Source organism: Doryrhamphus excisus, linkage group LG4 (genome assembly GCF_037039965.1).
Source record: "Doryrhamphus excisus strain RoL-2023G ecotype Guam linkage group LG4, RoL_Dexc_Guam_v1.1, whole genome shotgun sequence".
NCBI classification, from domain to species: domain Eukaryota; kingdom Metazoa; phylum Chordata; class Actinopteri; order Syngnathiformes; family Syngnathidae; genus Doryrhamphus; species Doryrhamphus excisus.
Genome location: NC_136360.1, coordinates 17,515,903 through 17,532,630, shown reverse-complemented (window position 1 = coordinate 17,532,630; position 16,728 = coordinate 17,515,903). Strand labels below are relative to the sequence as shown.

Genomic DNA, 16,728 nt, shown 5'->3' with positions numbered 1-16,728 from the left:
TTCCAAATACTGGCGCCAGCTAATCCTTTGTATCGGGACTGTGTTAGAGAGCATTCATAATTCATCTCCCCTACAGTTGTGGCATAACCAGATGCTGATTAGACAGCACGGCTTGGCCACAATAAAAGGCCACTCAAAAATGTGGAGTTTAACTGTATACCCCAAACACCGTAACATGGAACGCCATAACTTCGAGGACTGCCTTGATGGTTACGATGAAATGTAACCGTGCAGCATAAACCACACAACATGAAACACGGTAAACGCAAAATATCGTAAAGGCCGTAACACGGAACATCGTAACATCGAGGACTGCCCTGATGGTTATGGTAAAATGTAACACTGTAGCATAAACCAGCACAACATGAAACACGGTAAACACAAAACATCGTAAAGGCCGTAACACGGAACGTTGTAACATCGAGGACTGCCCTGATGGTTACGGTAAAATGTAACACTGTAGCATAAACCACACAACATGAAACACGGTAAACACAAAACATCATGAAGGCCGTCACACGGAAATTCGTAACATCGAGGACTGCCCTGATGGTTACGGTAAAATGTAACACTGTAACATAAACCACACAACATGAAACACGGTAAACGCAAAACATCGTAAAGGCCGTAACACGGAACATCGTAACATGGAGGACTGCCCTGATGGTTACAGTAAAATGTAACACTGCAGCATAAACCAACACAACATGAAACACGCTAAACGCAAAACATTGTAAAGGCCGTAACACGGAACGTCGTAACATGGAGGACTGCCCTGATGGTTACAGTAAAATGTAACACTGTGTTCTGTTGGGAGTAAACACCACAGAGAACAATACTGGAACATTTCACCGAATGAGAGTAGCAGTCTTAAAAGTTTTTACCTTGACATACAAAAGAGGCGGGAGACTCTCCAGGATGAACGCGAGCTGTGAGGAACACGAGCTTCTTCTCCCTTTCTGGACTCAGCTGGTCTAAAGGCAGAGAGAGAAAAGGTTTGGTGGGAGAGGAAGTCAAAGGGAGAAAGAGTTCACTGAGGTGTTGCTGAAGTACCATCACACAACCTGAGCATCAACACAGCTGTTGTTATTCTCTGATAGAATACCAGATACCAGAGTAGACTAGCAGACTGACACAAAGGTAGCCGCTAGTCCATGAGACTCTTCAGGACCAGACATACATGAATCATACATCAAGAGAGAATATTCAACAAGAGGGTGAATTATACATCTACACGGGTCGGGATCAGTCAGCTGATACAGGTCTGCTTTGACTTAAGAAGCCCGGTCCCGCTCGACACGTCCGGCATTTTGCTCAGGATTTTGGAAGGATTTTCATTCCATGTAAGTTACTGAGAATTGATTGGGGAAATAAGTACCATATTTTCCGGACTATAAGTGGCACTTTTTTTCATAGTTTGGCTGTTCCTGCGACTTATACTCCAGAGCGACTTATAGTCCAGAAAATACGATAAGTTTACCATTAAGTTTACAAGAACAGGTTGAATCCTATATTTTGGAAATTCATTTAACGCCGTCGGGTCTGGAACCAAATTTGGGACACCCAAAGAAGCTTACTTTTTTCTTCATGCAATAAATGAAAAAAGTGTTTATGTTACATATTCAAATACTGTACTGCTATGAAACGGTAGCTCTTTCTTTGGCAGGAGCCAATCACAAGCGAGCGACGAACCCACAAAAAGCTTGTCAACCCACTGAAGTCATCACACAGAAACTTAACTTATTTAAAAGGTTAGCTAAGAAATGTACAAGCAATTTAACTTACGTTTACCATATTTTCCGGACTATAAGTGGCACTTTTTCATAGGTTGGCTGTTACTGCGACTTATACTCCAGAGCGACTTATAAATGAAAAAAGTGTTTATGTTACATAAACAATGGACACCTTTTGTGTTCATGTTTATTTTTTGTGTAGCTGAATAAGCATTGTGTTAGCATATCTTACACCTATTCAGCCTGTTCTCTATTCTTTTATTGTTAGAACTTGCCTTCCAAGAGGACTTAATGTCGGTTTTGGTCAAGTAGTTTGGAAAATAAAATACCTGCAAAAAATGTGACTTATACTCCAGTGCGACTTGTGTATGTTTTTTTTTTTACCTAATTATTCATTTTTGGCCTTGTGCGACTTATAGTCCAGAAAATACGGTACTTTGATTCGTACACGGCACAGCAACCCCCCCCATCCTATGACTGAATGACTGCAGATTTTTAATTATAGCCGACAGAGTTCATAGTACAAATAAAATGGAAAAGACTCAAAATAATCCATGAATCAAACCAACAGCAGGCTTGACTATCCATGCAACATTTGTGTGCGTAATAAAGACGAGTCAATTGTTACGATTACAGTTGCAACCTTGTACTAAATAAAAAGTCAGACTGATTAAAAATAAGAAATATTCCACAAAGTCAGAAAAATTGCAGTGATTTTAGAAATGTGATCACTCCTCTTGAAAGTAATTACTGACAATGCAACTTTGTGAATAATAAATAATAATAAATAATAATAAATAATAATAAATGTCAAAACAATTCCAAATAACATTGGAATTATTCACCAAAGTCAGAAAAATTGCAGTAAAACAGCAAAGTTACTTAAATGACTCATTCTTCAAGTAACGTAATGACTCCTTCCTAAAATAATGAATGACAGTGGCAACCAAAAATAAACAATGAGAGCAATTCCAAATAAGACTAGAAATATACTACAAAGTCAAAAACACTACAGTAATACAGCAGATACCATCAAACACAATCAAAGCTATTCATGCTATAGTCATCCATCATTATTATACAGTATATATTATACCATGTAGTCATGTACTGCAATCTTTGGATGGGATTAGAATATTTAAATGTTGAGAACTGTTGCAGATATTCCCAAAGTGTGGGGGGGGGACTTTTTTAATAGCAACTAGATAATCCTTCATGGTTCGTTATCATGTTGAATAATAGGAAACGTGCAGCGGGAATTAGCATCTGGCGAACATTATTTTACTTCAACGACGTTAATGATAACTCAATGGTAATTGCAGAATAATTTCCAGTTGATTATGGAATCGGTGTGATAGGTTTGTCGTTATTTAAATAATATCATCATTATCAATATAATCCAATTATTGCTGTAAAACAATGATTTTATTTAAGTTAAAATTAAAGAGAGGATACTTATCAGGTAGCAACTTGCTGTCAGAAAGGGGGGGGGCGGTCATATTTCACTTCATCACTTTCACTTGCATTAAAGATGTTAAAAGGAATCCAGTATAAACCAGGGATTGGATCTGGACCCATTTGGGGTTGGGGTCGCAGATTACTAGCCAAACATTGCATGGAAGAATTACAAAAAAAGAAGATTTACAAATACAGTCATAATAAATACAATGAAAAATAATAATAATATTTAAAAAATAAAAAATATAAAAAATATATAATAATAATATATAATAATAATAATAATAATAATAATAATAATAATAATAATAATAAATACGTTGAATACAGCCAATGTTTGAAAAAAAGTCGGGAAAGTGAAAGTTAAGTTTTTGAAAGTGAAAATTAAGCTTGTGGGAACAACAATGCATCTTCTGTGTGTCTTTCCCAGGAGTTTCCCCTCATTCGTGTGTAAGTGTTGTGCAGCTCTGATTGTGCTATGTGAGTGTGAAATGCAGTGAGCAAATAAAAACAGTAAATCATCATTCAACAATAAAATGTAATTTTGTGGTCTTATTCAGTGCAGTTTTGATATTTCTGTTTAATCAATGCATTCAGTTTTATCATGTTCCAACTAATTTCCTTTAAAAAAAAATGGCTGGCTTTACAAGCTGTATGAAAGTGTTATAATGGGAGGGGGGGGGGCACAGAGGTTAAAGCATTGCTGTTTTCTCGCCAGCGTTTAATCGGCTGCTAATTGATGGCGGTGGATGTGTGTCTCATTGCTATACACAAACCTAATATCATATTGATTCTTACAGCCCTTTCTGCTGAGCGGAGAAAATGCTAATTAGCTAAAGGCTAAGCACTTGTCCCGCGCCTTAATTGCAATTTAACGTCCGAGCCGTGTGTGTCTGCGAGCGAGCTGCAGCGAGGTTGTAAACAAAAACAAAAAAAAAGTGTTATTCTATTTAAATACTTTCTCTTGGATTTTATTGCACTTTTCTCTCTTTTTGCCCTTCACTGAGACAAATGGTTCTGCCATTCGGGAGTCACGACGGAGCGGGGCGGGCCCTTTGCGCCGTAAATGTGAGCGCTCTCGTGATTGCACAACCTGCGGTCGGGACCAAAAAGCTTTGCTCCAGATAATAAGATAAAAACCCAGAAAGTTGGTGTGTAGCTTTGGAGGATTGGGATCAAACACGATGTTGCCTTTAAGTCCCAGTACCAGAACCAGTACCAGTACCAGTTCGCCCTTGCTGCTTCATCAACACCATCTCTGGAGCTTACATTAGATCCACTACTGAGCCCACAATGCTGGTTTCCTGTGTGTATGTGTGTCATTATGTCTCCTCAGGGCTAATGCTAATGCTCCCCGTGTACATTTTTGATGTTTATGTGCTCGTATCTCTGCATTGCTGTGTCTCTAGCTGTGCCCAGCCAAGCATTCTTGCACTAAATGAAGTCACAGCGTTCCATAGGAACCACCGTACCCTTAGGTGACCTGCAGGAAGTTGGTGATGGAATACACGGTATGTATATATGTATATATGTATATATGTATATGTAACTTTTTTTTTTAAGCTTGGGCACTGTTAGAAGGTCAAGTTGTTGCAGCAGCGGCATTTGTTGCCCTGTAGGTGGCACTAGATATCAGCCATTGGGATTACCAGGAATGTGAAGACAGTGGAAAGACAGTTTGTGTTGAAAACTAAATCTATGTCGACTGAGTTCTGGGCTACCGGGTGACAACTGTCAATGTCAACATACAAGCGCTTTTGTCAACGTAAAATGTGAGCGCCTCTGAAAAATGTCTCAGGAAGAAAGATTGATTGTTATTGTAGTCCGAATATCACACAATAATGCAAGATTCCATGTTCCCACATGGAGGAAAACTGTGTCAAATCACCCATTCCCCTTACGTCTCTGGACAAGGTCATAGCATTCTAAATGTTCAAACAATGCGGTTATGTCACAAACCGATGGGTGTCGCCTCTACTGTACACAGAAAAAGTCGAAAATATGCTTGTCAGAACATGAACAAAATGCTGGTATTTTAAATTTCACAATACATTTATGTTTAGTCTTTTCATATTATTCACTGGAAACCTGAATGAAAAGCAGGTTTGCAGCCTCTGCTGGGGCCTTTCAGCTGCATCCGCTGCCGTCTGAAGTCCAAAACAAGTTGCATGTTTCTAATGGTATTATCAAGTCAAATCCAAAGTCACCCTGTAGGTGGCACTAGATATCAGCCATTGGGATTACCAGGAATGTGAAGACAGTGGAAAGACAGTTTGTGTTGAAAATTAAATCTATGTCGACCGAGTTCTGGTCTACCGGGTGACAACTGTCAATGTCAACATACAAGCGCTTTTGTCAACGTAAAATGTGAGCGCCAACGGGGGTCATTCCTCTGAAAAATGTCTCAGGAGGAAATATTTGCCGGTGTATGGAAGCTTTATTGTCATTGTAGTCTGAATTCCGAGTTCAGGCTGCATTTGTAAATAAGATTTTGTTCTTACTTTGCTTGCCTGGGTAAATAAAGGTAAAATAAATTCAATAAATAAATAAAAATATCACACAATAATGCAAGAAAACATGTTCCCACATGGAGGAAAACCATGTCAAAAATCAAATCACCCATTCCGGTGATTGCGGTTATGTCACAAACCGATGGGTGTCGCCACTACTGTACACAGTAAAGTAAAAAATATGCTTGTTTTGCCAGAACATGAACAAAATGCTGGTATTTTAAATTTCACAATGCATTTATGTTTAGTCTTTTCATATTATTCACTGGAAACCTGAATCAAAAGCAGGTTTGCCGCCTCTGCTGGGGCCCTTCCAGCCGCATCCGCTGCCTTCTGAATTGCAGGTCACTGATGTCAAAGTCCAAGACAAGTTACACGTTTTTTATGGTATAATCAAGTCAGGTCCAAAGTCATCAAAATGTGACTCCAGTCCACACCCCCGGATTTTGGTGCCACCCCCGTCATAATACTGGGGTCAAGTTGTTGCAGCAGCTGCATTTGTTGCCCTGAAGGTGACACTAGATATCAGCCATTGGGATTACCAGGAATGTGAAGACAGTGGAAAGACAGTTTGTGTTGAAAATTAAATCTATGTCGACCGAGTTCTGGTCTACCGGGTGACAACTGTCAATGTCAACATACAACCGCTTTTGTCAACGTAAAATGTGAGCGCCATGTGAGGTCCTCTGAAAAATGTCTCAGGAAGAAAGATTTATTGTCATTGTAGTCCGAATATCACACAAGAATGCAAGAAAACATGTTCCCACATAAAGGAAAACCATGTCAACAATCAACAATGCCGGTATTTTAAATTTCACAATGCATTTACGTTTAGTCTTCTCATATTATTCACTAGAAACCTTAATGAAAAACAGGTTTGCAGTCTCTGCTGGGCCCTTCCAGATGCATTCGCTGCCGTCTGAAGTCTAAGTTGCACGTTTCTAATGGTATTATCAAGTCAAGTCCAAAGTCATCAAAATGTGACTCCAGTCCACACATTCGGATTTTGGCGCCACAACCATCATAACGCTGGGGTCCCCCTAGGGGACCAGTGCAAACCACTGGTCTAGCAAGTTAAATTTGCCTAGCAGGCGACCTTTAAGCACATACAACATAAGTAATTTTTTCGTGATTTGATTTTCCAAAAGCAAACGCATACTTCCTCACGGTCCACAGGCTTTTCATTGTGAGTAATAGTAGGAAACGTGCACACTCCAACAGCAGGAATTAGCATCTGGCATACATTTTTTACTTGATAAACAACGCTAATGATAACTTGATGGTAGCTGCAGAATAATTTCCCGTTGATTAATGGATTAGTTAAGTAATTTTGTCAGCGTTGGGGTAAATTAATTTCCCCCACCCTGCTGTGCTGCATGTTGGAAGTGATGAAACTGCACAAGTGTAAGGAAATAATTTGCTTTAGCAATGAAGCAGCAAAACAAAGACAAACGTGCACATTGAACACGGAGAAAGACCTAGAAGGAACTTGGGGCGATACCGAGAAACCGAGTAAGGAATAGTTCATGCCGAGCAGGGGCGGGTTTGCTGCGACAATGAGTGAGTGAGTGAGTGAAAGCGGCGCAATCTGAACTTATGCCCACGCAGCATTTTTTTTCACCTGCCATTGTCCCGTGCGGCACTCTACGGAACATTACTGCTCCATCTCGAGTAAGGGGAAAAAAATTAAAGGATGTCAAAGTACGATCAGCTCTGATAAATATGCAAATTGGCGTGAAGCAGCAAAGTGCCTAAAGGGGATAAAAATAAAAATAAAAAACTAAATCTCGTACATACTGAAGGTCACTTTGCCAATGTGCTGGTCAGCTTTTTCCGTGACAGCAGCTCTGGGAACTTTCAGGTTCAGACTTGTGAATTGTGACATGATGTAATTAAGTGAGCTCTTTTCTCATCATTTCTGTTCAGGAATTACCTGTCAGGACCTTCATGGAAAAATGACAACACTCTGCATATTTTTCAACATCCTCTACATTTAATGCATCGCTAAGTTGCTGTTTTACCTTAGTATAACCTCTAAGCATATTTGGGATGGTACACTGTCACAAAATGAGAAGAATATGTTGTCTATGATGTTGCTGAACCAGCCAGGACATCGCTCGAGTCGCTTTAGCACTAGCATGTTGCTTTACTTCTTGATTTGCTAAAAACTTTGCTAAAACCTTAATAATATTGACTTTTATATTGTAATTTTCCATGTGAAATTTTTTTTCACCCCAAAGAAGTTAGTTATGTGTTACTGGAGAGTTAGCATTAGCACTAGCATTGTGTGTTAGTAAATGTTAGCAAAAAACTGCTAAGTTTTTTTTTAAAAACACATTGTATAAGTAGCTGATGGGAAAAATTATTGATTTCCAAAGCATTTGATAGTTCTGATGTTGTTTTGGAGTGTTAGCATCTCTCATTGTTTATATAGTTCTTCCGTTGTATGCAAGCTTTGCTAACACTTAGCACTAACACAAGTGCTAACAAAACAACAGCCCAATATTAATCCCAACAGATGTGAACTCCAGAAAAAACAAACAAACAAATAAAACACTACATAAGCAAATATTTTGTGGTCTATAATCTTGGTGGACCAGCCAGGACACTTCTTATGTTGTGTTAGCACTAGCAAAGGACACTTCTTATGTTGTGTTAGCACTAGCAACTTACGTAAGTACATTTTAGCACTAAGCTTGTACAAGGTAAAAATTACACAAATGTTTGTTTGCAGGTAACGCTAATAAATGCTAAACCTCCAAAAAAAAGCTACAAATCTTTTATTTTTTGCAATATTAGTATTTTGTTAGCACTATAGCATTTAGCAATGGTCCTAATATTTCATGCTACGTACTTGATGCTTTGTAATGTGCAACCTTTAATACAATGTTTCATAGCGCAATTTTTTTCAGAAATTTTTTTTTTGGAAAGCACGTTGAGCACAGTGCTTGTACAAACTTTGCTAAAAACTTAATAATATTGACTTATATACTGTAATGTTCCATGTGAAAACATTTTCCCCCCCAAAGAAATTAGTTATGTGTTACTTAATTGTTGTTTTCCAAAGCATTCGATAGTTCTGATTTTGTTTTGGAGTGTTAGCATCTCTCATTGTTTATTTAGTGCTTCCGTACGCAAGCTCTGATAACAATTTTGCTAACAAAACGACAGCACGATATTAATCCCGACAGATGTAAACCCCAGAAAAAACAAACAAACAAAAAAAAAACACTACATAAGCAAATATTTTGTGGTCTATAATCTTGGTGGACCAGCCAGGACACTTCTTATGTTGTGTTAGCACTAGCAACGTTAAGTGCACTTTAGCACTAAGCTTGTACAAGGTAAAAATTATACAAATGTTTGTTTGCAGGTAACGCTAATAGATGCTAAGCTACAAATCTTTTATGCTTTGCAATATTAGTATTTTGTTAGCACTATAGCATTTAGCAATGTGCCTAGTATTTGCTACGTATGCTATGTACTTGATGCTTTGTAAAGTGCAACTTTTAATACAATGTTTTATAGCGCAATTTTTATCAGAAAAAATATTTTGGAAAGCAGGTTAAGCTAATTCGTTACTGTCGAACTGTTAGCATCACTGAACATGTAAATTCAACCAATTGTGTCGTTAATTGGAAGAACACAAAATATTTTAAAGCAGATTTGTTTAAGCGGTTCCTTAATTGTTAGCATATTGTGCGCAGTATAGTAATATACAGTGCATCCGGAAAGTATTCACAGCGCTTCACTTTTTCTACATTTTGTCATGTTACAGCCTCATTCCAAATTGTATTAAATTAATCTCTTACCTCAAAATTCTACACAAAATCCTCCATTATGACAATGTGAAAAAGTTTTTTTTGACTTTTTTTGAATTTATTAAAAATAGAAAACAAAAAAAATCACATTTACATAAGTATTCACAGCCTTTGCCATGAAGCTCAAAATTGAGCTCAGGTGCATCTTTTTTCCACTGATCATCCTTGAGATCTTTCTACAGCTTAATTGGAGTCCACCTGCAGTAAATTCAGTTGATTGGACATGATTTGGAAATATAATAACTGTCTATATAAGGTTCCACAGTTGACTGTGCATGTCAGAGCACAAACACCAAGCATGAAGTCAAAAGAACTGTCTGTAGACCTGCGAGACAGGATTGTCTTGAGGCACAAATCTGGGGAAGGATACAGAAACATTTCTGCTGCTTAGAAGGTCCCAATGAGCACAGTGGCCTCCATTATTGGTAAATGGAAGACATTTGGAACCACCAGGACTCTTCCTAGAGCTGGCCGGCCTTCTAAACTGAGCGATCGGGGAAGAAGGGCCTTAGTCAGGGAGGTGACCAAGGCCCCGATGGTCACACTGTCAGAGCTCCAGCGTTCCTCTGTGGAGAGAGGAGAGCCTTCCAGAAGGACAACCATCTCTGCAGCAATCCACCAATCAGGCCTGTATGGTAGAGTGGCCAGACGAAAGCCACTCCTTAGTAAAAGGAACATGGCAGCCCGTCTGGAATTTGCCAAAAAGCACCTGAATGACTCTCAGACCATGAGAAACAAAATTCTCTGGTCTGATGGCTTTCATCTGGCCACTCTACCATACAGGCCTGATATTATATTTGAATTTTATTTGAATATTATATATTCAATAATAAATAAAATTTGAATATTGTAATAAGTTTTAAGGCTAATTGTTAGCTAAAGTGTTAGCATCTTGAGAGAGACCATGAGTGGACAGGATGACAGGATTCATTCACTAACACTGAATGAATCGGAAATTGAGCAGAATGTAGTACTACTCACAAATTGCTATTAGCATCTATGACTACTCATAAATCACTGTTAGTATTTATTATTTATCATTGTCATGCCCAAAAATGTTCAATGCTTTCTTTCAAAGACATTTTTTAACAAAGTTTTTTAAAAAGTGAGATCTGCAAAAAGTTTAGAAATCATAGTCATGGACGATCGCTTAGTGGCGACAGTAAAAAGCATGGCTAACAACATCAAAGTTGGCGGAAAATACAACATTTAAAGTGTTTGGCAGGATTTGAGGAGAGAAAATGTACCTTGGAGAATTACAATAAAAACACAATGTCATACTGTCCACAGTTTTACGCTACATTATACTGCAAGTCACAAACCACGGCCTCGACATCTCTAACCCCCCCACTTCCAGCCCTGCTCGGCTCTGTGGCTTTTACGTTGCCATAAATTAGCCTCACTTTGGAGTGATGGCAACAGGACACGCTTGGGCCTCCACACCGCGTCATATCGAGGATGGGGCGTGAGCTGTAAATTTCCCCCCTTGTCGCTTCTACAGAGCCTTGGAATGGCACGCGGCTCAGTTTACTGCCCAGCTGAGAGACCTCCAACATGCCTCACGAGAACTGTTAGCGAGAACCCACCCTCTTGAACCCACCCCGAGGCTACACCGGCCACCTTCCATTTCAAGGACAACCATAGAGAAGGAAGTTCTCGAAAATTAGCATCACAATGCTATTTGTCATCCTGTCGGGATTAAACCTGGACAAATCTACTATGCTATGCAAAATACTTCTTTTTTTGACCAGGGGTTTTCAAAGTCTAACACTGTGGTGCTGCTTCTGAGGAGCCAAATGGAAATGCGAAAACTCATAATATTTAATATATTTACACTTTAACTCATTAAATTCCAATTCTAATTCCAATTCCACGTTATGCGTTCTTATAAACCCGAACACCCGATCCCAACAACGAATTTGGTAATGGTAATGGTTTAATTTCATTTGAACATGCATCAGATTACAATTGAGTGCATCCCATAATCAGTTCCCAGTTCCACATGTCCAAAAGAAGTAGGAAGAAGCAAAGCTTATTAAATCCTACCCCTCCATCTGGTACTTTTACAATCAGTAACTGTTACATTTGTTCACTTCCTGCTTTTTTTAAGTTTTTTTTTTTAATTTTTAAATTTTGTCCCATACTGAAGTAGGAGGTGATATACCATACAATGACATCATGTGTACCGTAGTAACTGTTCATATGGTGATATATATAGCACATCATGACTGGTTCAAGACTCTTCATTAATTTAATTTAATTTAATTTAATTTAATTTAATTTAATTTAATTTAATTTAATTTAATTTAATTTAATTTAATTTAATTTAATTTAATTTTAAAATAAATGTTTTTATTTTTTGTCCAGTACCGAAGTACGAGGTGATATAAGCATCCAATGACATAATGGGTACCATAGTAAGTGTCAATATAGTGATATGTATAGCACATCATGACTGGTTCAAGACTCTTCATCCTTGTATTTAGCAAACATCAACTGCTTGTATTGTTTCTTGAATTGGCTCATCGTTGTGCATTGTTTGATTTTCTTACTCAATCCATTCCATAGTTTGATTCCACATACTGAAATGCTATGGCTAGCATAACGTAGTCCTAGCATTAAAGTGTTTCAAATGTACTTCTTCCCTGAGATCATATTTCTCCTCTCTTGTAGAGAAGTATTGGATGACATTTTTAGCTAATTGCTTATTTTTAGCCTTATGCATTAATTTAGCTGTTTGAAGATTATATATATTATATCAGCAAGTTGAAGTATTTGTGATTTTAGAAATAAGGAGTTAGTATGTTCTCTGTAGGCGGCATTATGAATTATCCTTACTGGCCTTTTTGCAGTACATTTAGCGAGTGAAGATTGCTTTTATAGTTATTAGCCCATATTTCCACACAATAAGTAAGATATGGTAGAGCCAGAGAGCAATAAAGAGTGTGGAGTGATTTCTACTAGGGATGGTCCGATCAGGGTTTTGCAGATACTGAACCCAATAATCCATGAGTGAAATCAGCCGATACCAATACCATGTTAGGGGTCACCCAAATTTATTTATTTATTTTTTTAGCAGTTTTGTTTAAGTGGTTGTGTAGCATAATGGTTATTTTAATTTTGACCTCATGCAGACTAGGGTTTTCAAAGTCCAACATTGCAAGCCTGTCTAAGGAGTCCGAGAAAAATGTGAAAACAACTTAATTTTTGAACTTCAACTTTGCCCACAAACAGACCAGGTGTTATAAGCTATCATCGCTAAAGTTTGCGTAAACACAAAACAGGGCCGAAAAGTTGCGTACACCGATATCCACGCAAAGTATGTGATAGAAGGAACATACTGTAAATATAGAGTCGTAAAGAGGATTGAAAAACAGTCCAAAAACCAGAGAAAGACGTTGGGTGGGCGCACTGGAGAGGAAACCCTCGAGAAGACAGCATGTAAATACAAGCCGCGGCGAGCCTCTTAAGTAGGGGATGAAGAAGCGACGGGATGAAAAGCTCAGTGATATTCCGGATCAATTTGCTGCAATCAAGCGCCCTTATGGTCGGGCCGTATGAAATGGGGAGATTGGAGGCTTCAAGGACGCCTGTGATGACGACGGAGGTCACAGACGACGGACGGGCGGGTGTGAAAGGAAAAATGCGGTGATGGCGGCAGACGAGCGTTCTAGCGGCAGGGAAGGGGTGGTCTGAAAGCGTTCATTATGCTAATGACCAGAGGTGGGGGCAGGGAGATACGGCCGTAAATGTCACTTTAAATTTGAATTAAGCTCATTATGGTTTGATACATGACTCAATAAATGACTTAGTTACATTCTTTTAAAACCCAAAGCTAACTAACTCATCAATGCTTAGTTAATGGACGAACTAATGACCATTACATTGTGCCTCACAAACAGCATGTTAAATAATTAGCAAACACATTAGCTTGCAAACAAACTCACTGAATATTCAACCATTTTTGTGCTTCGCTGGGGAAATAACAACCCGAATAATAACAAAACACTCTTTGTGGTTGGTTGAGGTAGAAATGACTATGAAAACTGAGAAAATAAGTTGACTAACTTAAATGTACTGTTTGTGGGCTAAAACTCATTAGCTGACTAGCTAGCTAACTACTTAACCTAGGGGTAAAAATGACTAACTAGCCAAATTAAAGCATGAAATTAATGAAATTGTAACTAAATAATCTACAATTTAGTAATGCCAACTAACTAGCTTGCTAAATGCCTAATTAATCAACACATTTTGTACTTGGTTTAGGTAAAAACAGCAATGTTTTATAGCGTACCAAGCCTTGTCATTGCTTAAAGAGTAACACAGGTAGCTGCAAGAAAAATAAAAAAAAACTCACTAGCTGACTAGCGAGCTAACCATTAACTTTTGGGGTAAAAATTACTAACTAGCCAAATCAAACCATCAAATTAAGTAACTAAGTACTGAGTAATCAATTTTTGTGCCCATTCATAGCCAACTAACGAACGGACTTGCTAGTAATGCTAAAAGCATGAAATTAACGAAATTGTAACTAAATAATCTACAATTCAAGTGCCCGGATTTAATAATGCAAACTTACTAGCTTGCTAAATGCGTAATTAATCAACACATTTTGTACTTGGTTTAGGTAAAAAATGGCTGACTAAAACCATCAACTAAATTAACCAATGAACTAACAAGTAAATCACTGACAATGGTTTATAATAATATACGTATAATATAATATACAACTAGCCAGCTTATTAATAAGCACTTTTTGTACTTGGTTTAGGAAAGAATTGGCGATTTTTGTGCATGTTCAAGATATTAATGGTGAAATATAATAAAGCTAACTAACTAGCTATTAACCACCTAGCTAGTAAATACAGTTTTAATTAGTTAACTGAAACAAGCAATAAGCTAATGCTTGGATCTGACTGAGCACAATAGGGGATATATAAAGAAAATGAACTCACTAGCTAAAGACTTAACTAATTAAACATTATTTTACTGAGCTAGCTAACAAGGTAACATATTTTGGATGTGACAGACGGCTAGCAGAGGGAAGCCATGCAGACTAACTTGCTAATTATGAGGGTTAAAACTCTAACGAGCTACTAGCTATTAACCACCTAGCTCGTAAATCCCGTTTTAATTAGTGAACTGAAACAAGCAATAAGCTAATGCTTGGGTCTGACTGAGCACAATATGAGGAATATAAAGAAAATTAACTAGCTAGCTAAAGACTTTACTAATTAAACATTATTTTAGTTAGCTAGCTAACAAGGTAACAAACACATTTTGGATGTCACATACGGCTATCAGAGAAAAGCAAAGCAGACTAACTTGCTAATTATGAGGGTTAAAACTCTAACGAGCTACTAGCTATTAACCACCTAGCTCGTAAATCCCGTTTTAATTAGTTAACTGAAACAAGCAATAAGCTAATGCTTGGGTCTGACTGAGCACAATACGAGAAATATAAAGAAAATTAACTAGCTAGCTAAAGACTTAACTAATTAAACATTATTTTAGTTAGTTAGCTAACAAGGTAACACATTTTGGATGTGACCGACGGCTAGCAGAGGGAAGCCAAGCAGACTAACTTGCTAATTATGAGGGTTAAAACTCTAACGAGCTACTAGCTATTAACCACCTAGCTAGTAAATCCCGTTTTAATTAGTGAACTGAAACAAACAATAATTGGGTCTGACTGAGCACAATACGAGAGATATAAAGAAAATTAACTAGCTAGCTAAAGACTTAACTAATTAAACATTATTTTAGTTAGCTAGCTAACAAGGTAATACATTTTGGATGTGACAGACGGCTATCAGAGAAAAGCCATGCAGACTAACTTGCTAATTATGAGGGTTAAAAATTTGGAAGAAAAGATGGAAGTGATTTTAATGTTTGTGTCATGTTTTTGTTCAGGGCCAAGCTAGCGGCGCACAGACCAACCGCGGTGCGTTGGAGAGCCAACGAGACAGACATTCACTGAAAGCGAGTCAAAGTCACAGCTTTGTCAAGTATCAAAACCAACGGCCCCTTTTTTTTAGCCAAGACGTTTCACACAAAAGACGGCGGCGGCGGCGGCGACTGTTGGTCGTTTCAAGGCGGCGGTCGCAGGCACTACGTCTCAGCTCACGGCTTCACAAAGACAAGATGAGAGGAGGAACATAAAAAGGAGCAATGGCTGGTGTGCGCGCCGCGTGATAAAGAATCACAAGCAGCCAGTAATAGGCTTTTTTTGAACTTTAAGGGCCATTTCGGAAGACACGGGAGAAATGATTTCCCGGGGATGTACCCCGACTGTGTCGCCCGATCGCTGAACAGCATTGTGTTTGTGGACCAGGGATATAAACTGCAACTTGCTATGCTACTATGCTAAGCTATGCTATGCTACAGGACCTTCATGGAAAAATGACACTCTGCATATATTTCAACAACTCTACATTTAATGCATCGCTAAGTTGCTGTTTTACTTGAGTATAACCTCTTAACATAATTGGGTGGCATATATTCCTGCCGCAAGGTATGCAGGGTAACTTGTGGTACTCTCCCAAAATTTTGCAATGTTTGTCGCTAAATTTGTTGAGGAGGTCGTCAATAGGAGTTAACATACTCTTGATATCCAATGTTTTATTATTCATAGTTCATATTGTGGTTGCAGCCGGACTACCCAGCATGTCTTGCGGTCATTTGGAAATAACGGTTTCAAGTTACACGTTATGTTTAGCGCTTAGTTGTTGTTCTCGTTGATTTATGTGATACGGTAACATGCCGTGGATACGTTGTTTTGGTTTTGTTGCACCGTGAGCAAGTATGTTGTTCTGTTTGATGACTGCCACCCCTGATCTCGTCCCTAGCATAGCGACAGCACAACTGACATAAAAAGTGAGACATGTAATCCGGAAAACAACAAAATCAATACAAAACAAAATACTGCAAGCTAAGCTAAGCTAAGCTAAAGGCTCAACTAAACTGTACAACCAATCAACACAAAATACATGTCAGCTAACAACTCCACAACATTGAATGAAGCTACAACACACAAAATAATGACGGCTTTCTTCCACACGAATGGCAACCTGGTTCTGGTCCAGGACCAAGTTCATTGGGACCATTTTCAGGGTAGAGAACGCGGAACTAAACACATCAGGAAGAAGCTGGATGTGACGCGCAGTTCTTTATTTCTCTTCTATAAATAATTCCTGAGCCACAATG

The 16,728-nt window shown here is 38.3% G+C and overlaps 1 protein-coding gene across 1 annotated transcript in view; it reads right to left on the bottom strand.

Annotated features, from left to right (window-relative positions):
• Nucleotides 1-16,728, bottom strand: part of agbl4 (AGBL carboxypeptidase 4) — a 388,105-nt gene that overhangs the window by 49,951 nt on the left and 321,426 nt on the right. Inside the window, exon 7 of the mRNA XM_058073430.2 lies at nucleotides 885-974. Within this exon, the coding sequence (XP_057929413.2) occupies nucleotides 885-974 (90 nt within the window). The remainder of the gene's footprint in view (nucleotides 1-884; nucleotides 975-16,728) is intronic.